We start from the raw sequence: 23,279 nt of genomic DNA, 5'->3' as shown, positions 1-23,279 counted from the left end.
GCACCACTAATCCAGTAATTGGAGTGGGTCAAGAGTAGTGGGGAGGCTGGAGTTGATTAATGCCATGATCAGCCTTTTAAAGCACTTCATGACCATCGAAGTTAGGGCCACTGGGCGGTAGTCATTGAGACATGCTGCATGAACCTTCTTAGGCACAGGGATGGTGTTGGCCCTCTTGAAACAGGCAGGGACAGTGGCCTGCTGCAGGGAGAGGTTGAAGATGTCCAAGAAGACCTCTGCCAGTTGCTCTGCGCATGCTCTGAGTGCACAGCCTGGTACTCCATCTGGTCCCATCGCTTTCTTTGGATTCACATGAAAGAAAACTGATCTGACCTCTGATGTACTGACTGTTGGGATAAGTTCAACAGGACTTAGGTGTTACCTGTGCACGGAAATTCTGCTCAAAGTGAGCATAGAAACCGTTGAGACAATCTGGAAGGATATATCATCATCTGCTATCTTGCACTGTCTCTTTTTATCACCTGTGAAGTCATTCAGTCCTTGCCATGGTCGTCGGGTCTCTGTTTTGGTCTCTAGTATGGATCGGAATTGGTCCTTGGCTGTCTTAATGACTGCAAAGGTCATACTTGGATTCCTTTTATTTGAGTGGGTCTCCTGATCTGAAGGTCTCACACCTGGTTTTTAGCAGTTTCTGTATGTCCTGATTCATCCAGGCTTTCCTGTTGGGGAACACTTGGATTGACTTCCTCGGTATGCAATCCTCCCCACACTTACTGATAAAGTCTGTGGCGGTGGTGGCATACTTGACCAAGGTACCTGCGGCCTGTTTGAACACAGCCCAATCAGCCGATCCCAGACAGCACCAGAGGTGATCCTCTGCCTCCTCCGATCTGCACTAGACCTATATCCATGAGGGGGGGTCTCCTGCTCGAGCTTTTGCCTGTAAATGGGAGATGAAGCATGGCATTGTGGTTGGAGTTCCTGAAGTGGGAGCGGGGTTAGACTAGATTAGGTTCCCTACAATATGGAAACAGGCCCTTCGGCCCAACAAGTCCTCACTGACTCTCCAAAGAGTAACCCTCCCAGACTCATTCCCCCACCGTATATTTACCCCTGACTAACGCACCTAACACTGTGGTCAATTTAGCATGGCCAATTCACCTGACCAGCACATCTTTGGATTGGAGTGGTAGGCATCCTTCACAGTGGTGTAGCAATGGTCAAGAATGTTCAGGCCACTGGTGGGGCAGGTAATGTTCTAGTGGTACTTGGGGAACACCTTCCTTAGATTGGCTTGATTGAAGTCGCCAGTTACAATAAACAGGGCCTCGGGGTGGTCCGTCTCCAGGGTGTTAGTGGGGGAGTACAGCACATCCAGAGCTTCCTCAACCTTTGCTTGTGGTGGTATATACACAGCAGTGAGTATAGCATTGGGAAATTCCTGTGGTAGATAGAAGGGGCTGCATTTGATGGTAAGGAATTCAAGGTTTGGGGAGCAATGGCTGCCCAGGGTTGCAGTGTTCATGCACCACAAGTTGTTGATTAAAAAGCAAACCCCTCCACCCTTTGTCTTAGCAGAGGACGCTATATGGTCCATACGATGAATAGAAAACCTATTAGCCTGAAGTGCACAAACGAGAATGGATTGAGCCAGGTTTCTGTGAAGCAGAGTGTGCAGCAGTCCCGCATTCAAGCTGGAAGCTGAGCCGTGATCTGAGTTTGTCCATCTTGTTCTCCAGAGATTGTACATTTACTAGGAATAAGCTAGAAAGGTGGGGGGGGGGGGGGTGGGGAGGCGGCCTTGAAACCACATAGTCTCAGTCTTACTAGCAGGCCGGCACGCTATCCCCGCTTCCTTGGAGATTTCTTACATTTCATCATCTTTTCCACTGTGAAGACTAACACAAAAGTATTCATTTGAGGACTCAACCCATTATTTCTGCGTCCATCTCTATCATCTCTAATCAGCCTCTGCACTTTTTATGCTCCTCTAGGGAATCTGCTGTACTGAATTCTCATTATCAGCCATAAGCCTCTGTTTTCTTCTTAATCTGGCCTTCCTGCCTCCCATCATCTATGGGTTGCCAGTCTTTAGTCCCACCCTTTGTCTTTATGGGAATATATTTGCCTTGTACTTTGACTATTTGCTCTTTGAATGCCTCCCATTGCTGAAGTTTTATTTGCAAGTGGCTGATCTCAATCTGTTTTGGGCCAAATTGCAACTGTTGTGAGAAACCCAGTTCAGAGTTTTTATTTCTGGTTTAACTATATCCTTTTACATTAGTACTCTAAATCTTAATGAGTTATAGTACTCTCACCAAAAGTGCTGCTCTATTGATGTACCTTCCACTTGCGTAAGCTTATTTCCAAATATTATGTTCAGAATTGCCCCCTTGTTTGTTGGACTTCATATATACTGGTTAAAAAGGTTCTCCTGAAAGCTATTTAATAATTTTCACAGAATCATAGTCCACTCAATCTAACATGCTCTTCAAGCGAGCATCATTATCTAGTGCCAATATCCAGGTTTTTCCCCATTCCCTTGGTTGTTATTTCGATCCTAATAATTATTCAATGCCATTGTGAATGCCTCAGTTAAACTTGCCGACACCACATTTAAAATAAATATATTTCATACCACAATTACTTGCAAAGCTTTTTCTCAATTCACCCTTGCTTCTTTTGCATGTCACTTTAAGCATTTCCCCTTTGGACCCAAAATATTAACTCTGCTTTTTCTCCACAGATACCATGCTGCCATACCTACTGTGTTTTTCCAGCAATTTCTGACTTTCTAATTATCTATTCAAGGTTTTACACTGTACTTAATGTCTTAACTGAAATCAATACCAATCACAAGAGAAAGAGAAAAATATTCAGCAATTACGGCACGGTGGCTCAGTGGTTAGCACTGCTGCCTCACAGCGCCAAAGACCCAGGTTCAATACCGGCCTCAGGCAACTGTCTGTGTGTGGAGTTTGCACATTCTCCCTGTGTCTGCGTGGGTTTTCTCCGGGTGCTCCAGTTTCCTCCCACAGTCTGAAAATGTGCAGGTTAGGTGAATTGGCCATGCTAAATTGCCCGTAGTGTTAGGTGTAGGGGAATGGGTCTGGGTGGGTTGCACTTCAGCGGGTCAGTATGGACTTGTCAGGCCGAAGGCATGTTTCCACACTGTAAGTAATCTAACCTAATTACCAACCTCCCTTGGAGTCACAATTCACTTTTGTTGAAGCAGCTCCGTCACCTGTTTGTCTGTGCATGTTGCTCCTTTTAACATCACTGCCTCCACTCCTAAGTCTCACATAGCTCTGACATTATTCTACGTGTTTTTGCTTCTCCCTTAAACCTCAGTGGCATTCTTGAGTCCCACACAATGTTAGTGTTGAAATGCTGATTCTATCTGAGCGATAACATTGATGTTACCTGTTATCATTAGCAAACCTCAAGTCACCAAGAGTCAGCAGATTTTGCAGATGAGCAAGAGCAAGGCCTCAACTGTCTCTGAAGGAACAGGTGGAACAGTTTCCAGGTAAGACAATAATATTCAGCGTTTATGTATCCTCTGATATTTGTAATAAATCAAAGATCTGAATTAAATAATAATGAATAATCCAATGGGGAGGACACACAGGCTATCAACGGTCAGAACATGATTAGGTTTTGAGATCAGTAGTCATCAAGCATATATTTAAATTTAACTAAGGTAAAATTGTCCATAATATTCAGTGTAGAACTATCTATGGTAAAGCTACTCTGGTCGATATGCAAAGTCCTGTTCAGAAATATAGGTTCTGTGCAAATCCATAGACGTGCAGAAGGCTGGAAGAACACAGCAAGCCAGGCAGCATCAGGAGGTGGAGAAGTCGACGTTTTGAGTGTAACCCTTCTTCAGGACTGGGGGCGGGTGTAGGGGGAGCTGCAGATAAAGAGGGTGACAGGAGCAGGGTGATGAAGTGGGGATAGGTGAAGATAGGTAGAGGGTACAGCTCCAAGTAGACCCCACCACCAATATCTTCCCTTCCCCATCCTTCTCTGCCTTCCACAACTGTCCCTTTGACAGTTCTTGGTTTGTGCCACTCTCCCCACCCCCCAGGTACCTTCCCCTACAACCAGAAAAGATGCAAAACCTGCCAGTAGGACACCCCCCCACACCTCCATCCAGGGCCCCAAACAGTCCTTTCAGGTGAGACAGATGTTTACCTGCCTTCTCTTCCAACCTAGCTTACTGCATCAGGTGCTCCCGATGTGGTTTTCTCTACATCGGGGAGACCAAATGTAAACTTAGGAAGTGGTTCACTGAGCATTGCAGCCAGGTCCACAGTGGCTGACCAGACCTCCCAGTCACCGCCCATTTTAATTCCCCTTCTCACTCCCTTTCCAGCATGACCATCCTTGGCCTCCTCCATTGTCGCAATGAAGCGCACCACAAATTGGAGTTACAACACCTCATCTTCCTCTTGGACAATCTACAGCCCAGAGAATTAGATTACTTACAGTGTGGAAACAGGCCCTTTGGCCCAACAAGTCCACACCTACCCTCTGAAGAGCTACCCACCCAGACTCATTCCCCTACACCTAACACTATGGGCAATTTAGCATGACCAATTCACCTAACCTGCACATTTTCGGACTGTGGGAGGAAACCGGAGCACCCAGAGGAAACCCATGCAGACACAGGGAGAATGTGCAAACTCCACACAGACAGTTGCCTGTGGCGGGAATTGAACCCGGGTCTCTGGCGCTGTGAGGCAGCGATACTAACCACTGTGCCACGTGCCGGGATTTAACACTGAGTTCTCCAATTTCAAATAACCTCCCTTCCCAGCGCCCCCCAATTTCTTCCACTGTTCCTTGTCACTAACCGGATTCATTCCTCCCATTGACCAACCAAGTCGTACCCACTACCTGTCCTTACCTCCCCTCACTTTACCATGCTGCTCCCGCCAACCCTTTATCTGCAGCTCCCCCTATGCCCACCCAGTCTTGACGAAGGATTACATCCAAAACTTACCGAACTTAACCATCACTCCTGATTGGCCACTTTTCATTGAAGTCCACCTTGGAGGACAGTCACCTGAAGATCCAAGGCTGAATGTCCCTGACCGCTAAAGTGTTCCCCGACTGTCCCGAGCAGAGACTGATAGCCAAGTTCATAACCCATGAGGATGGCCTCAACCAGGACCTTGGGTTCATGTCACACTACAGGTTACCCCACTACACTCTACAGTCTCTGTCTCTCACACACACACACACATACACAAGCACACATGCACACACACTCTTACATACTCACTCACACACTCACTCAGACCCTTTCTCATACGCACACTCTCTTTCATATACACATATATACACCCCCTACACTCACACCCATGCACTTACCCTCTCACAGACTTATACTCCATCACACCCACACAGACACTTTACCAAGATTTCACGCACTCTCATATGCACTCACACTCATACGCATACTCATACTCTTATGCACATTCTCATTCTCTCTCTCCCACACACTCTCTCATTCACATGCATACACATATAAGACTATGGAGTGAACTTGTATTTGGAAAAGTATATTTGCAGATACATTCTATTTTTCCTCAAAAAAGGCACAACCTGCAGGCACTCAATGCAGGCAGTCAATACATGTAAATATGACTTTGGAAATAGAACCAGTCTGACTCAAGATTAGCAGACAGACAGACAGACAGGTTTTGAAAGCATCAATCATCAAGCATATATTTAAATTGAACTAAGGTGAAATTGACCATAATAATATTCAGTGTAGAACTATTGATGGTAAAGCTACTCTGGTCGAGATTCAAATTAGTATTCAGAAATATAGGTTCTGCGCAAATACATAGAAGGACAGGAGGCTGGAAGAACACAGCAAGCCAGGCAGCATCAGGAGGTGGAGAAGTCAGCATACAGACAGACACCTTTAATGCATTGCCTGAGCTGAGATGTCACCTTTTGTTATAAAACCTTAAGTTAATCTCGAGAAGTTGACTTATGGGGTTTACATATTAATAAACTGAAACTTACAACCCATTCTAAAAGATGAAAGACTTAACAACAATCCAGGTTCAATTTTTCTACGTTCAATATATTATTTTAGTTGCATGACACTGTAATCCTTTTGCTATAAATTTTGTGTCTTGTGGTCTTGAGCTCCACAATCACCTGGTGAAGGAGCAGCGTTCAGAAAGCTAGTGCTTCCAAATAAACCTGTTGGACTATACCTTGGTGTTGTGTAATTTTTAAACTTGCCCACCTCAGTTCAATGACAGCACCTCAACATCACGATTGTATGGAGTGATGATTGAGACTCTGTTTCACTGTGTAACAGTTAATGAGGATCTGTCTGTGTGAAGTGGTGAGTGAGGGTCTGTCTGACTGTATGTAGTAGTTAATGAGGATCTGTCTAACGATGTGAAGTGGTGAATGAAGATTTGTCTATGTGCAGTGGTGAGTGAGGGTCTATCTGACTGCGTGGAGTGGTGAGTGAGACTCTGACTGTGTGTGGTAGTTAATGAGGATCTGTCTGAATATGTGAAGTGGTGAGTGAGGATTTGTCTGATTCTTTGGAGTGGCAAGAGAGAATCATAGAATCATACAGTACAGAAGGGGGCCTTTGGCCTATTAAGTCTGTACTGACAAAGCTACACTAAGTTTATATTAGCCCCACTGTCCAGCATTAGACCCACTGACTTGAATGTAATGGTATTTCAAGTGCTCGTCCAAATATTTTTTAAAGGTTGTGAGATTACCCACCTCAACTACCCTCACAGCACTGCATTCCAGAATCCCACCATTCTCTGGATGAAAGATCTTTTTCCTCAAATCCACTCAAAGTATCCTGCCTTTTATAATAAAATTATGTTTCCTTATTCTTGATTCTTCAATTCGGGGAAACTTCTGCTTTCTATGAATCTTGTTCATAACTCTCATGAAGCTGACATAACTCTAGCAGGTCTCTTTTCAATCTTCTCTGTTCAAAGGAAGTGACCCAAGTTTATCATAGCCAAAATACCCCATCACAGGCGACATCCTGGTGAAGCTCTGTGCCTCCTCTATAGTGCATTTGCATCCTTCCTGTTGTATCTTGACCAGAACTGTCTATAGTACCCCAACAGTGACCTAACCAAAGTTCTGTAGTGCTCCAAAATGATCTCCTTGTTCTTATGCCATGAATGTCCTGTATGCAGGTGTCCTATGTGCTACTGCACCCGTTGCTGTCAATGTGGTCTCCTCTACATTGCAGCAACCAAGTACAAACTTGCGGAACAGTTCAGGGAACATCTCCAGTCCATGTGCATTAACCATCCCCATATTCCTGTAGCCATCCATTTCAACTACCCCTCCTACTCCCTCCATGACATGTCCATTCTGGGCCTCCTCCATTGCCGAAACAAGGCCACCCACAAACTGGAGGAAGAACACCTCCTCTTCCACCTTGGGGGCCTACAAATACATGGCTTCAGCATTGTATTCACCAGTTTCCAAATCTTTCCTCCGCTCACCCCATCATAGATCCAACCCTCCAACTTAGTTCCACCTCTTGACCTGATTTACCTGTCCATTTTCCTTCCCACCAATTAGCTCCACACTTCCCATCGACCTATGACAATCACCTCCTACCTTCGCCCACCTATTGTCATCCCAACTACATTTCCCCCAAGCCCTATCCCCTTCACCCTATTTATTTGTCAGCCCCCTTCCCCATCCCAGACCTGATGATGGGTGAAGCCCAAAACGTTGACTGTCCTGCTCCTCAGATGCTGCCTGAACTGCTCTGCTTTTCTCAGCACCACACTTTATTGGCTCTGACTTCTCCAACATCTGCAAACCTCGCTACCTTCTGTATGATTTCCTAACTACTCTATTAACAGCATGTTGGCTCAGTGGTTAGCACTGTCTCACAGTGCTAGAGATCTGTGTTTGATTCCAGCTTTAGGTGGAGTTTGCACATTTCTCCCTGTGTCTGTATGGGTTTCCTCTGGATGCTCCCACAGTCTAAAGATGTGTAGACTAGGTGGATTGCCCATGGAAATTGCAGGATTACAAGGAATGAGGGACAAAGGGTTTGAATGGGATGCTATTCAGAGGATCAACTGCACTCAATGGGCTGAATGGCCTGCTTCCACTCTGTAGGGATTTAGTGATTCTATGAACCTGCCATACCACCTTCACGGATTTGTAGATAAACACCCCAAGATCCCTCCGTACCTCTGAGCTTCCTAATGTCTTGCAATTCATTCAGAACTCCCTTGTCTTGTTACCGCTTCCAAAGTGCATCACCTCACATTTATCAGAGTTACATTATCACAGATCTGCCCATCCGACCAATCCATTTGTATCCTCCTGTAATCTAAGACCTACTTCCTTACTGACAACCACTAAGCCGAACTTTGTGTCACTTGCAAGCGTAGTTATCATCCCCTCCCCTTCCACTCTCTTGTCTATATTGTTTATACATGTCATTAACAATGAGAAACTCAGAGCAGTTCCCTGTGGAATGACACTTCATACCTAGCTCCTGTCAACCAAACAGCCTTATATCACCACCCTCTATCTCCTGCGACCAAGTCAATTTTGGATCCCACTTACTGAAATTACCCTGTTCCAGTGTGCTTTTACTTTATTTATTAGTCTCTCATGTGGGACCTTGTAAAATGTTGTCTGACTGTGTAGAGTTGAACATGTGTTGCTGGAAAAGCACAGCAGATCAGGTAGCATCCAAAGAGCAGGAGAATCGACATTTCGGGCATGAGCCTTTCTTCAGGAATGAGGAAGAAGGGCTCATGCCCGAAACATTGATTCTCCTGCTCCTCGGATGCTGCCTGACCTGCTGCACTTTTCCAGCGACACATTTTCAGCTCTCATCTCCAGCATCTGCAGTCCTCACTTTCTCCCTGACTGTGTAGAGTGGTGAGTGAGATGTCAGTCTGACTGTGGAGTGGTGATCGTGCTGTCAGTCAAACTATGTCGAGTGGTGAGTGAGATATGAGATTGAGTATAGTGGTGTATGTTGGCTCAGTCAAATTGTGTGGTATGTTGCATGAATTGACATTCTGATTATGTGGAGTAGTGAGTGAAGGTCACTCTGACAGTGTGGAGTGTCAGTTTGACTTGTGGAGCTGGGATATCCTTCCCTTGAGGGTCAGTAGTGAATCAGGTGCATTATTTTTCACTCAATTGCATATCATGGGCAAAAGAGGCACACCAACATTTATTTCTCATCTTTAGTCGCCCCTGAGAAGGTAATAATGCTCTGCCTTCTTGAATTACTGCAGTCTACATACTGTAGATAGATCCAAAATGCCAAAATGGACATGGATTTAGAAGATGTTGCCTAAAGAGCTTTGACAAATTTCTGCAGTCGATCTTGAAAATATATACTGCTGCAGTGTTTGTGGTGGAGGAAATGGATATGGTGCCAATCAAGTCAGTTGCTTTGTTCTGGATGGTGTCAAGCTTCTTGAGTGATGTTAAAGCTGCACTCATCCAGACAAGTAGGGAGTATTCTATCATAGTCCTGACCTGTGCCTTGTAGATGATGGAGATGCCTTTAGGGAGTCAAAAGGTGATTACTTACTGCAGTTTTCCTAGCTTCTGCCCTCTCTTGGAGCCACTGTATTTATGTGGTGAGTTCAATTGAAAGTCAATGGTTTACCCCAGGATGTTGATAGTGAGGGATTCGGTGATGGAAAGGCTATTGAATGTCAAAGGTCAGTGGCTTGATTGGCTAAATTGGAGATGGTCATTGCCTGGAATTTGTTTGGCATGAATTGCCATTTTTAAGCCCAAGCCTGGATATTGTCCGGGTTGTGTTACATTTGTGAACACAGATTGCTTCAGTGTCTGAGGAATTATGAATTGTGCAATCATTGCCGAACAACCCTATTTCTGACCTAATGCAGCCTTGATTTCAAGTACTGTCATTTCTCACCTCACTTCTGGATGTGGAGGAGCCAGTGTTTGACTGGGGTGAACAAAGTTAAATATTATACAACACCAGGTTATAGTCCCAATACATTTATTTGGAAGCAATAGCTTTTAGAGCACTGTTCCTTCAACGCTCCGAAAGCTAGTGCTTCCAAATAAACCTGTTGGACTATAACCTGGTGAGGTGTGATTTTTAACTTAACTCACTTCTGGAATTCAGCTCTTTTGTCCATTTTTGAGCCAAGGATGTAATGTGATCAGGAGCTGATTGGCCCTGGCAGAATCCATACTGGGTGTCAGTGAGTAAGTTGGTGCTACACAGATGTTGGTTGATAACACATTCCACATTCCATCACTTTTCTAATAATTGAGAGTATACTGATGGGTGGTAATTGGTTGGGTTGGCTTGGTCCTGCTTTTTGTGAATAGACATAACTAGGACATTTTCTATATTGTTGATGTACCAGAATAACTTCTCTTAGGGCCTGGCAATTTCTGGAGTCCAAATCTCTGTTACTGTTGCTGAAATATTGTCAAGTCTTATAGCCTTTCTAATACCATTTTTTGATATTATGTCAATTGGATTGGCTGAAGTCTGGCATATCATAGAATCCCTACAGTGTGCAAACAGGCTCTTTGGCCCAATAAGTCCATGCTGACCCTCCGCAAAGCAACCCACCCAGACCCACTCCCCCACCTCATTGTCCTATATTTACCCCCGGCTAATGCATCCAGCCAAAACATCCCTGAACACTATGGGCAATTTAGCATGGCCAATTTACCAATCCTGTACATCTTTGGAATGTGGGAGGAAACCAGAGCACCTGGCGGGAATTCACGCAGACACAGGAGGAATGTGCAACTTCACACCGACAGTTGCCCGAGGCTGGAATCGAACCTGGATCCCTGGCACTGTGAGACAGCAGTGCGAGCCACTGAGCCACCAGGCCACCCTGTGATGATGGGAATTTCTGGAGGAAGCTGAGATGAACCATTAATTCAGGACTCCTGGCTGAAGATCATTATTAATCATCAGTCTTTTTTTGCCCTGACATTTTGGACTGTTACATCAATAAGAATGGGGATATTTGTAGAGCCTCCTCCTCCAGCGAGTTGTTTAATTGTTCACCACCATTCATTACTGGATATGGCAGGACTGAAGAGCTTAGATCTGATGTATTGCTTGCGGGATCATTTCCCTATATTAACCCTTGTAACCCTGTACACTTCGGTTAGATCCCCTCTCAGCCCTGCTTTAAAGACAACAACCTGATCTTGTTTCTCTTCATAGATGAACTGTTCCATTCCAGGCAACATCCCGGTGAATAAAACCAGAAATTACGCATTTAGGCATTAGTGTGGGGGTAAAAAAAGAATAAACAGATGTGTCAGAGGTTTTGCTCACTCTGAGACCTGGCTCTGAGGGAGCTGAATCTGTGTAAATTGAAGGGGGACCTGGTGACAGGATTCCAGCCTCTATGCAGTTGCTTCAGTAACCCCCCCCACTGACAGATGTGGAGCTCAGATACAATGCTGCCCATGTTTTTTATCAGGGCCATGATGGAGCAGGGCATTGGGCTGTTGATGATATGAAAAAAAACAAATTTATGGAGAATCTCAGCAGGTTTGGCAGTATCTGTGGTTAGAAAGCAGAGTTAACGTTTCAAGTTCAGTGAACCTTATTTAGGTTCTGGTGAATCTCCTCTGCAATCACATACTTCCTATAGTGTGGTGACCAGGACAGCACACAGTGCTCTGCTGTGGTCTAACCAAAGTTTTGTACAGTTTCAATATTCTTGCCATGTTCTTAAAATCAGTCACAATTTATAAAGGTAAGTGTTCCATATGTCTTTTTGATTACCTTTGCTGCCATCTTTAGGCATCTACAGATAAGCACCTCAAGATCCTTCTCTTTCTCTGGGTAGATCAAAAAGGTAAGGCTGAAACGTTGTGATAACCTTCAGCCAGAATTGCTAAGTGCGTAATCCTCCACAGGTCCCCATGATCACAAATGCCTGTCTTCCGACAATTCAATTCACACCTCATGATATCAGGAAATGGTTGTAGCCACTGTATACTGCAAATGCTACGGGCCCTGAAATCATTCAGGCAATAGTACTGAAGAGGTTCTCCAGATCCAATACAGCTACAAACCTGAACATCTACCAGCAATGTGCAAAAGTCACAAATCCAACTCAGCTAATTATCACTCTTTCTCCATTGAGATGACTTTTGATCATCAGTAAAGTGAAGGAAGGGGTTATCAACAGTGCCTTCAGGTTGCACTTGCTTAGCAATAACTTGTTCATTGGTGCTCAGTTTGAGTTCTGCTTGGGACACTCAGTTCCTGAACTCATTACAGCCTTGGTTCAAACATTAACAAAAGAGCTTAATGCCAGAAGAGCAGTAAGAGTGTCAGCCCGTGTCAACAAGGCCACATTTGACTGATTGTGCCATCAAAAGTTCTTAGAAAGACTGAAATCAGTGGGAATCAAAGGGAAGCTCTCTGCACGTTCAAGTTATACCAGGAACAGAGGAAGATGATTGTGATTGTTAGAGGCCAGTCATCTTATCTTAAAAACATTTCTCTAGGGGTTTCTGAGGATAGTGTCCTAAACCAAAACACCTGCAATTGCTTCATCATAAGGTCAGTGTTCACTGGTGATTGCACAATGTTCAGCAATGTTTGTGACTCCTCGAATATTGAAACAGTCCATGCCCAAATGAGCAAGTCCTGGACAATATTCAATCTTGGGTTGAAAATTAGTTAGTAGTATTCGCATTTCAGAAATGCCAGGCAATTGCCATCTTGACACTATCCAAAGCAATGAAGGTTTACACCATCCAGAACAAAGCAGCCTGCTTGATTGGCACCACATCTTCAAACATCCATTCCCTCCACCACTGATGCTCAGTACTAGCAGCAGCAGCTTAAAATCTACAAGATGCATTGCAAACATTCATCGAATTACATAAGCTCTAGTTTCCAAACCACAACCACTTCCATATAGGACAAGGGCATAGGAAAAATTAAATTGCTAATACTTGCAAATTCCCCTCCAAGCCATTCACAATCCTGATTTGGAAATGGAATCACAGAATAATAGACCCTTGAGTCCAACTCGTCCATGACCACCATGTTTCCCCAAACTATACTAGTTCCACTTGCAGACATCAGGCCCATATATCCCTCTAAATCTTTCCTATTCATGAACCTATCCAAATTTCTTTTAAATATTATGACTATACCTGCATTTACCACTTTCTCTGCCAGTTCATTCAACATAAGAACCACCCCAATATGTTACCCCTCATATGTCCTTATTAAATCTTTCACCTCTCACCTAAAGAATATGTCCTCTAGTTTTTAACTCCTGCATCGTAGTGAAAATGCTTTGCCTTTGCTTGTCATGATTTTATAAACTGTTATGAAGCCATCCCAACCTCCTCTGCTCCAATGACAAAAGTTCCAGCCTCTACTCCAAACATCATCCTGATAAAGGCTGGGTGGTACGGTGGCACACTGCTGCCTCACAGCTCCAGAAACCCGGGTTCAATTCCCACCTCAGGCAACTGTCTGTGTGGAGTTTGCACAATCTCCCCGTGTCTGTGTGGGTTTCCTCCAGGTGCTCCGGTTTCCTCCCACAGTCCAAAGATGTGCAGGTTCGGTGAATTGGCCATTCTAAATTGCCCGTAGTTTTAGGTGTAGGGGAATAGATCTCGGTGGGATGCTCTTCAGAGGGTCAGTATGGACTTGTTGGGCCAAAGAGCCTGTTTCCACACTGTAAGCAATCTAATCAAAATCTTTTCTGAACCCTCTCTAATTTAATAATATCATTCCTATAACAGGGTGGCTAGAACTGTACGCAGTACTTCAAGAGTAGCCTCACCTACGTCCTGTACAACCTTGACATGACAGCCCAACTCATATATTCAATATCCTACTGATCCTTCAGTTTCATCGGGAAATATTCTGGAATTCTCTCCATAAGGGCATTGTGGGACTACCAATGACACATGGTCTGAGCAGGAAGGCAGCTCTGCATCACCTTGTCAACAGAGATGGGCAATAAATACTGGCCAGCTAGTGACACTCATATTCTTTGGTTGTTTAAAGAAATGAGTTTAGGTCAGAAAACAGATTTTTCTGATGTTACTGAACTTATTTTAAGTTAGAATTTGGCCTTGAATACTAGATAGTAGGAAACTTTAAGAAGTTTTATAACTTAAACAGGAATGAAGAATGTTGCAGAATTATTTTACTTTCTGAATTGGGTTGTGCTGCTGCACAGCTAATGCAGATTGTGTTGATTTCTCTGCTGTATTTTGTAGTTTAGTTCTTTTCTATTTTATAATTCAACGTGTTTGCATGCCATCACCTCCATTACAAAAATGCAACAAAAAGTATAACAGTATTTCATTTTAGTTCAAGCACTGCATGCTTAATTTCTGACTATGAAGTTCTTCTGATCACTAGGTTTAGGATTAGCTTCATGAATATTCAATAACTTGTGTGATAGTCAACCAGTCCACAAAGAGACTGTCTCATTCCTCTTCATCACCATTGGATATGGGATCCAGATGTTGATCATAACGGCCATTAACTCACTCTCTCACTCTAAACAATTCTTTGTTCCTAGTGTCTCTGAAATACTGGACATGTACAGAGAAGACCCTGAGGAGATTCTGTACAACCTTGGTTTTGGAATGGAAGAGCCCAATATTACAGCAAAAATTCCATCCCGCTTTTTCAGCTGCGCATCTCATGCAAATGGAATAAATTTTAGGGTGTTCTTAGAAGCTCAAGTAAAGAGGCTGGGAGAAGAAAATCCCAGTTACACACTGGCAAGTAAGTTACAGTCCAGAGTGAAAAATATTTTTGGAATGACAAAGACATTGTGGCCCATCAAGGTCCAACCTTTTGGCATCTTAAATTTCCAAAAGGATCAAAATTACAATGCTCTTTCATTGTCTCATTGAAGTATGATTGATATATCACATAAATGCAAAATACTGTGGATGTTTTGAATCCGGTTTGATTTCTTCACTTCTTAAATTCGGCATCACAGAGGGATAAATTGCAACGTCAGAGCACACAAGGAAATGTATTCCTTGGAATTTGAAAAATTAAAGCGTAATTTGATCAAAGGTTTGAGCAATTAAGAGGAATAGGCAGGTTGATATATGCTATTAATTTTAAATTTGCTATTCATAGTTTTGTTATTCGGCAGGAAGTTGGAGTTCGGTTATATATCAGTAATGGTGTTTTACAAGAAACAGGCTTGAGTTGCTAAATTGTTGACTCCTGCTCCTATCATCCAGTGCTCTAACTCAACCTGTCAACATATATTCCTTTGGTTTGGGACAGGACCTCAGCATTCCTCCACTTTTGCGTTGTCTTGAATTTCTTTCTTAACCTTCTCAGCCTCTTCCACATTTTACGTTCCCCATGAAAATCCTCCTTAAACCTATCTCTAACCAAACCTTTGGGTACTTTTCATAATGATTGTTGATGTTGCTCCATATAAGTTTGACTGAAAATCACTGCTATGAAATGTCATTAGATTTTATTATTCTGTCAAAATATCATTATATGGGAGCTTTGCTGTAGAGTTAAACAAAGGGTATCTGTTTGTCTTACAAATTTGATCTTCTTTCAGGTCGGTTTCGACAAATCGAAGTGCTTACAACGATGGCCAATGCCCTGACCTCTTTGTACTCTCGTGTTTCAAAGACACCAGTACAGAAAATTGGACCTGTTCACCAGTTTTCTTTCAGTCCTGATAAATCCATTGGAGGAGCTTCTAATAAACTGCAAGAAGGGAAGGGCAATGCTGGAAAAGCAGTTCAAAAACTGAGGAAAACGATTACCAAGTTATGTTTATATGGAGCATCCCGGGACTTGGAATCTCCGAAACAAAAGACAGGATCTCCAAGCAAGAAGAGCCCAGGATTGGAGTTGACTGGTGATCTCAGTGTGAAGACAGATTCTGTGAGAACTGAGGTGCAAGGGATGGAAATGACATATAAAAAAGCTTCAAATTCAGAAGAAAGAGATTTGTCTCATCCTGAAGGAGAAGGAAGGAGGAAGCCGAATAGTGCAGTCATCAAGGAGATGTGGAGGACAGACACGGCAAGATCCAGATTGTATGGATTCAGTACAGATTCTGACCAATCTTGGGAAATGGAATTCCCTATTAAGCAGCAAGAGTGTTCTAATCCTGTGCCATTGCATTCTCCAGACACTGTTTGGAACTTTTATGGGTTTGGGAAGCAACCTACTGATACACAGGAATTCAAACATATTGCATTAATTCAGTGGAACAGCCAGAGCAGCTCAGAAGAAAGTGATGCTTTGAAACATGATATGAATCCACAGGATATTTTAGGAATCAATGATTCAGCTGGGTCTTTATTCCAGAAAAATGCAAACCACAATACATAGAACGACATGGAATTTGTTTTTAATGAGACCAGAGCCACAAAGAAATAAACCTGAGGAGGTACCAGGTATATTTCCACCAACACCAACACCAATACCAGCACAGATAGTCTGACTCAACTCAATACATCATCATATCAAATTAATCTGCACTCTGTTGGACTGAGGACTATCCTCTTGCAGCACAATTTTTTTTTATGTGAGAGGAGGAGATTTGGTGATCAAAGAAACAGCCAGTTTTAAACAACAAATTAAAGATTCACAATACTATTGCTTTCTGAGGGGACAGATAGGGAGAGAATGAACTGGTCCTCATGTTGGAAATGGGTGCAATAACACTCACAGAATCAGGGAATACTTTAGCACAGAGGCATTCAGTCCACCATCTTTTTACTAGCTCTTTTTAACAGCAATGCAATTTATTCCAACTTTGCCATTCTTTTCACATATTCCTGAAATTTTTAAAAGCCAAACATTTATCTAAATCCTATTCTTGAATCTTCATCTCCCACTTTATCAGGCAGTGTATTCATATTCCTATCCATTTGTATAAAGACATTTGTCCTAATGTTAACTCTGGTTTTTCAACCATTCCCATTCTTAACCATTCAGTCATTGGAAACTACTTCTTTTATTTGCTCTATCTTCTACTTTCCTGGCAGTAGATACCTATCTTCTTTCAATCTTGTCTCTCAGGAGGACACCAGCTTCTCCCACCTATCCATGAAGCTACTATCTATCAATTCTAAAACTATGTCAGTAAATATTTTCTGTATCCTCACTGAAGACTTCATGACATTCCTAAAGTCTGGCACAAATTAATACACACACACACACACACACACACACCTCTCTGTCCCTGTCTCTCTTTCTCTCCTTGCATCATCCCCATTCAGAATGGACTGTCTCTCTTCAACTTTTCTACCAAGATAAATCACCTCAGAAGTTGCAGCCTAATACGTGCCCACTCAGTATTTGAGCCTCCCTGTTCTCTTGAACTCATACTTTCTGTTTACTGCACACCTAAAAATTGTGGTATTAGCAGTTTTTGAAATTGTGTTTTATATTCCCAAATGTAACCTATCAAGAAATTCAAGTCAATAGCCACCGGAAACCTGGAGAACTTATAGACCACCTGCAGACTGAAAAAGAAGCATTTACAACTCTGTAGCAGCTAAAAGATGTGAAACAGTGTCCTGTGTGAAATTTGCTGACAACCCTGACCAAAACATGTGGGAACTGAGCAGAAAACTGGACTTGAGATCAAAGATCAGCTATAATTGAATTGAATGGTGAAGCAGACTAAATGGCCAGTGTTGTGTTTTCCGGTTCCTAATTCTTATGTTCTTATCTGTGGGAGGTTTACTCTCTATGTAGTCTGTCTTTCCCTGATCTGGTACCGTTTGGTGCAGAGTAGAAGTTTACTTTTTATTAATTCTGTGCTCTGTCAGGTCTGAGAGTAGTAGATTGTTAGTTTACTTTTCATCAAGTCATGTTATATCTGTCCTGAGGGTGTTGAATGGGACAGTGTAAAAAGAACACTTTGTTCAAAAAACTGTCCCTATTCACTTGATGCAATAGACGAGAGGGAAATTTAACATCCAGCTAACCTATGCTATATCTTCATTGGATGAATTTAATTAGGCAGTGTAACGCATGTTTTGCCCGACATTTGTCTTGGGTTCATTTAATAGATTGCTACAGTGTAGAGAAAACTCTGTATCTGCCTTGACCATAGAACACTCCGGTAGGAGTTTTATGTTTATCTAACCCATGCTATATCTACTTTGGAAGGATTTAATAGAACAATCTAGAATTATTTTTACTCATTTTAACCTTTGCAGCAGGTGCAAGGGAAATACTGATGGGGCAGGTGCAGAGGCAAGCTTCTAACCCAAGCTTCACCTTCCTTGGAAACCTCTTTCAAAGCAGTGTTGATTTACAGGATATTTTAATATTAGTCCTTTTGTCCTAAGAACATTTGAAAGAGCAAGGTTAAGGAAGCTTTGCCTTACTAATTCTGCCCCTTGAGGGAGCTTTCAGGTCTGAATGACCTGTACCAGTTCTTGTATAGGACAGTTCAGGCAGACTGATCTTATTTATCTTCCAATGAGGGGATAAATTATTCTTAAATAATTTGAAGGTCTGAATAGTCACTTCTTGCTCTGTATAGCTATGTCTATGTCTTCTGTATACGTCTAAAGTATCATCACTAGATTCTGAGAGGCTGTATGGCCTTGTTATTTTCCTGTATTAACAGGCTGAATAGCTTCTGTGATTTGCACAAATTGAAGTTAAACACGTACAGGTGGAGTTCAGAGGTTAATTCTGTGCATGATTGTAAACAGCAAAATACTGACACAAAGTTAGAATAACATTTGACTGTGAATAAATCTATTCCAAGCAAAGATTGGCTCTAGTTTCATGCTTCATCAACAAGCTACCCGGAGTATAACAGTATAGTCCTGCTGCTAAGAATAGGCTCAGGTACTTGAAAAGCCTTGGTTGAAACAAGATTGCAACATGACCAACTCAATTTAAACTGAAACAGACATTGAATGGCCTCTTCCTGTCCCTATATTTTAGAGAGGGTGCAGAAAAGATTTGCAAGAATGGTCTGAGGTGAAAATCTTCGTAAATGTGGAAAGGTTGGTGAGGCTGGGGCAGGTTTTCTCAGACAAGAAAATGTTGTGAGGTGATTTGATAAAGGTGCTCAAAGTCATGAGGGGTCTGGACAGAGTAAAAAGAATAAATAATGCCAATTGGTGGAATTATTAAGAATCTCAATCTGGTTACCACCTACATCACTCCTCATGTGTAGCAAGAGTGTGGATCGAACTTCAATGGCCACAACCAATAAAGGTGCAGTAGCACCATTGCTAGCTGAGTGAGCTGAATCCTGAAGGAGGTGTGTACCTGTCTAGATCTGTTCAAGTAGTGAGGAAACCAACAAGAAAATTTAATATATTTAACCTCAATCTCACAAATCTACCTGTTACAGAGGAGTCTATACATGACAGTATTGATGAGAGTGACCACCACACATTCCTTGTGGAAACAAAGTGTTTACTTACATTTGCCTCAACTTAATGGGATAGTGCACTAGAAATTGAGCCCCACTATTCCTGCAGTCACCACAAAAGTTTTAAGTGTTTTGAAAAAATACAAAATCCCAAACCAAACTGGTGACTTTAATCAAGCCAATCGAAGGAAGGTGTTGCCCAAGTACCAACAGAACAGGGGCCCAAACATTATAGACCATTGCTACACCACACCACTGTGAAAGATGCCTACCGCTCTATCCCCCGCCCTGATTCCTGGAACACTCAACATTGTAGTCCCCCCTGCCCCCCCCCCCCCCCCCCAAGGGATGCATACTCAGCCTCCTACTGTACTCGCTGTATAACCATGATTGCATCGCCAAATACCCAGACTAATGCCATTTACAACTTCGCTGATGACACCACCATAGTCGGTTGAAACTCAGGTGGCGATGAAACAGACTATAATTGGGAGGTGGGAGATCTGCAAAAATGTTGCACTGAGAACAACCTAGCTCTCAGTGCAGGCAAAACCAAGAAACTCATTATTGACTTTCAGTGGGTTGTTACTCATGCCCCCCCCCCCCCACATTAACAGCACAGTGGTGGAACGAGTAGAGAGTGTCCTGGGAGTGGTCATCAACAATAAGCTTTCTTGAACTCTTCATGTGGACGCACTGGTTACAAAGGCCCAACAACATCTCTTCTTCCTCAGACAGCTGAGAAAATTTAGCATGATGGCAAATACCCTTGCCAACTTTTATAGGTGCGCCATCGAGAGCACTCTGTCTAGATCACTACCTGGGAGAAAGTAAGGACTGCAGATGCTGGAGATCAGAGCTGAAAAATGTGTTGCTGGAAAAGCGCAGCAGGTCAGGCAGCATCAAAGGAGCAGGAGAATCGACGTTTCGGGCATAAGCCCTTCTTCTCCTGAAGAATGGCTTATGCCCGAAACGTCGATTCTCCTGCTCCTTTGATGCTGCTAGATCACTACCTGGTATGGCAACTGTACCATTCAAGATTGGAGATGGCTACAGAGTGTGGTGAACTCGGCCTGGACAAATCAAAATTCATTCCATCCTCATCCCTCTCCTTCCTGACCTATCACCTTCATCCCCTCCCCCACTCACCCATTGTACTCAATGCTACTTTCTCCCCACCCCCACCCTCCTCTAGCTTATCTCTCCACGCTTCAGGCTCTCTGCGTTCATTCCTGATGAAGGGCTTTTGCCCGAAACGTCAATTTTGCTGCTCCTTGGATGCAGCCTGAACTGCTGTGCTCTTCCAGCACCACTAATCCAGAATCTGGTTTCCAGCATCTGCAGTCATTGTTTTTACCCAACAGGATGGTTATTTCAATTATGCAACATATCTGTCCACTTCAAAGTTACAACTTGCAGGTTCTGCCACAGGAATGATCAGATTTCTTTCTTCAGGTGTAAAAGTGGCTTGCTGTACACACTGAGTTTTTAGCTGTTGCAGTCATAGCCATTGAGTCCTGGAGACTTCCAGTACAGAAAAAGGCCATTCATCTCATCATGGCCTCACCAGTCAAAAACAATCAACTGGGATTGTTCTAAGCCCATTTTCCAACACTTGGCCCATAGCCTTGTGTGCCTTGGCATTGCAAATGTATATCTTAAATACAAGAAGGGTTTCTGCCTCTACCACCCTTTTAGGCAATCAGTTCCAGATTGTCACTACCTGAGTGAAAAAGAAGGTTTTCCTCACATATCTCTAAACCCCTGCCCTTTACCTTAAATCTGGAAATCACACAACACCAGGTTATAGTCCAACAGGTTTATTTGGAAGCACTAGCTTTCGGAACACTGCTTCTTCAGCAGGTGGTTGTGGAGTATAATGGAATAACCTGGTGTTGTGTGATTTTTAACTTTGTACACCCCAGTCCAACACTGGCACCTCCAAATCATGATGTTAAATCTTTGCTTCATGGTCATTAATCTCTTCATTAAGGGGAACAATCCCTTCCTAAATATCCTATCTATGCCCCTCATAATTGAACACATCTCAATCATTTCTCCTCTCAACTACTCTAAGGGAAACAACCCAAATCTGTCCAACCTCTCTTCATTACTGAAAGTCTCCAGCCCAGGCAATATTCTGATATATCTCCTCTGTACTATCTCCAGTGCTATCACATCACTCCTTTTATTGTGGATTCCAAATTGCGCGTGACACTCTAGCTGTGGCTTAACCAACATTTTATATAGTTTCAGCATAACTCCCCTGTATTTAAGCTCTTTGCCTCAGCAAATAAAGGCATGCAATGCATATGCCTTCTGAACCACTTATTCATTTGCCCTGATGAACATGCACACCAAAGTTGCTCTGATCCTTGGTGCTTCCCAGAGTCCCACTGGGGCTCTGGTTTTCTCCCACAGTCCAAAGGTGCTAAATCCTCCATAGCATGCAGGGACGGGGGTTTGTCTGGGTGGGGATGCTCTCCGAAGGGTCAATGTGGATTCAGTAGGCTAAATGACCTGTTTACACACTGTAAGGATTCTCTGAAGAAAGGCTGTTGGCTAGCCAAATTCAGCTGTGGTTCTAGAGGAATACAGGAAGTGCAGGAGCCACTTAGAAGAGATAAATTAGAAGAGATAAAATGGGGCATGAAAATGGACTTGCAAACAGGATATGGGAGAATCCTAAGATATTTTATGAACACAGTAAAGGGGAGAGGTTAACCAATGAAAGAGTAGGACCTATTAGGGGCCTATGAGGTAATTTGTCTGTGAAAGATCTGGAAGGGTGTTAAATGAATACTTCTCTTTGGTCTTCACTCTGGAAAGGAGAATGTTGGTATAGAATTCAGGAAAAGAACTGTGTGGAAGTTGCACATAAGAAATGGAGAGTTGTTGGAGCCTCTGTTGGGCTTAAAAACAAATAGATCTCCTGGCCTGGATGAATTTTATGCTTGGCTGCTGTGGGAGGCAAGGTAGGAGATTGCAGGGCTCTGAAACAAATATTTAGTTTCTCTCTGGGCACAGTGTAAGATGCCAGAAGTAGTTATATCAGTGCAGACTCAATGGTCCAAAGAACTTTTCCTGCATTGGATAAATCTATTAATATATGCAGCCTCACATTTATACATATTGAATCTGATCAGTCCATTGTATCCTCCTATAATCTGAGGTCATTCTCCTCACCATTTATCACCTCAGAAGTGTTTACATCATCTGCAATTAACTCATCAAACCTCTGATAAATCACAATCAGCAAGAGCCCCAACAGTGATGCCCATGGTTCTACAGGACACAGACTTCCAGGTTGAAGAAGCACTCCTCAACCTCACCTTCTGCTTTCTGCCACTCAGCCAATTATGGATCCAATTTACCAAATTTTTTGGAGTCCATGGATGTTCAGAGTTTGCTGAACATTACTACGTTCTCTATTAGTCTCCTATGTGGGATCTTATTAAAAGCCCTGTTGAATTCTAAGTAGATGACATCAAAAGCATTGCCCTCATTCAGAGACCTGGTCACTTCTTTGAAAAATTGAATCATGTTGGTCAGATGTGATATCCCTGGAGAGGGGATGTGGCTGTGGTAGCGAGTCTGTTTGAGGACATGGCTGAAGAGCTTCAGGGCAGAGGAGATGACCGGGGGGGTTGCAGTGAGAGAGGGACTCACTGAGATCCTTGCAGAGTTGATATCCCCTCAACAACGCCATACTAACTGTCCCCAAGATATGTCGCTAAGTTCCCCGAGTTCCCAAGTCTCCATGTCTTTCTCCATGGTAACACAGAGGAGAAATATTCATTGAGAAACTCACCCATCTTCTGCACTTTGACACACACAATGTCTACCTTGGTCCTTGAGGGGCCCTATACTCTTTTTAGTTATTCGTTTTCCTTTAAAATACTTAAA

General features: G+C 43.0%; 1 protein-coding gene across 1 annotated transcript in view; it reads left to right on the top strand.

Moving 5' to 3' along the window:
* tespa1 (thymocyte expressed, positive selection associated 1) overlaps positions 1–18,748 on the top strand; it is a 92,387-nt gene extending 73,639 nt beyond the window's left edge. Inside the window, exons 7-9 of the mRNA XM_072592978.1 lie at positions 3,398–3,490; positions 14,550–14,758; positions 15,570–18,748. Of these exons, the coding sequence (XP_072449079.1) occupies positions 3,398–3,490; positions 14,550–14,758; positions 15,570–16,354 (1,087 nt within the window). The 3' untranslated portion in view covers positions 16,355–18,748. The remainder of the gene's footprint in view (positions 1–3,397; positions 3,491–14,549; positions 14,759–15,569) is intronic.
* The last annotated feature ends 4,531 nt before the right edge of the window (positions 18,749–23,279 follow it).

Source organism: Chiloscyllium punctatum, chromosome 23 (genome assembly GCF_047496795.1).
Source record: "Chiloscyllium punctatum isolate Juve2018m chromosome 23, sChiPun1.3, whole genome shotgun sequence".
Lineage (NCBI taxonomy): Eukaryota > Metazoa > Chordata > Chondrichthyes > Orectolobiformes > Hemiscylliidae > Chiloscyllium > Chiloscyllium punctatum.
This window is presented reverse-complemented; position numbering and strand designations above follow the sequence as displayed.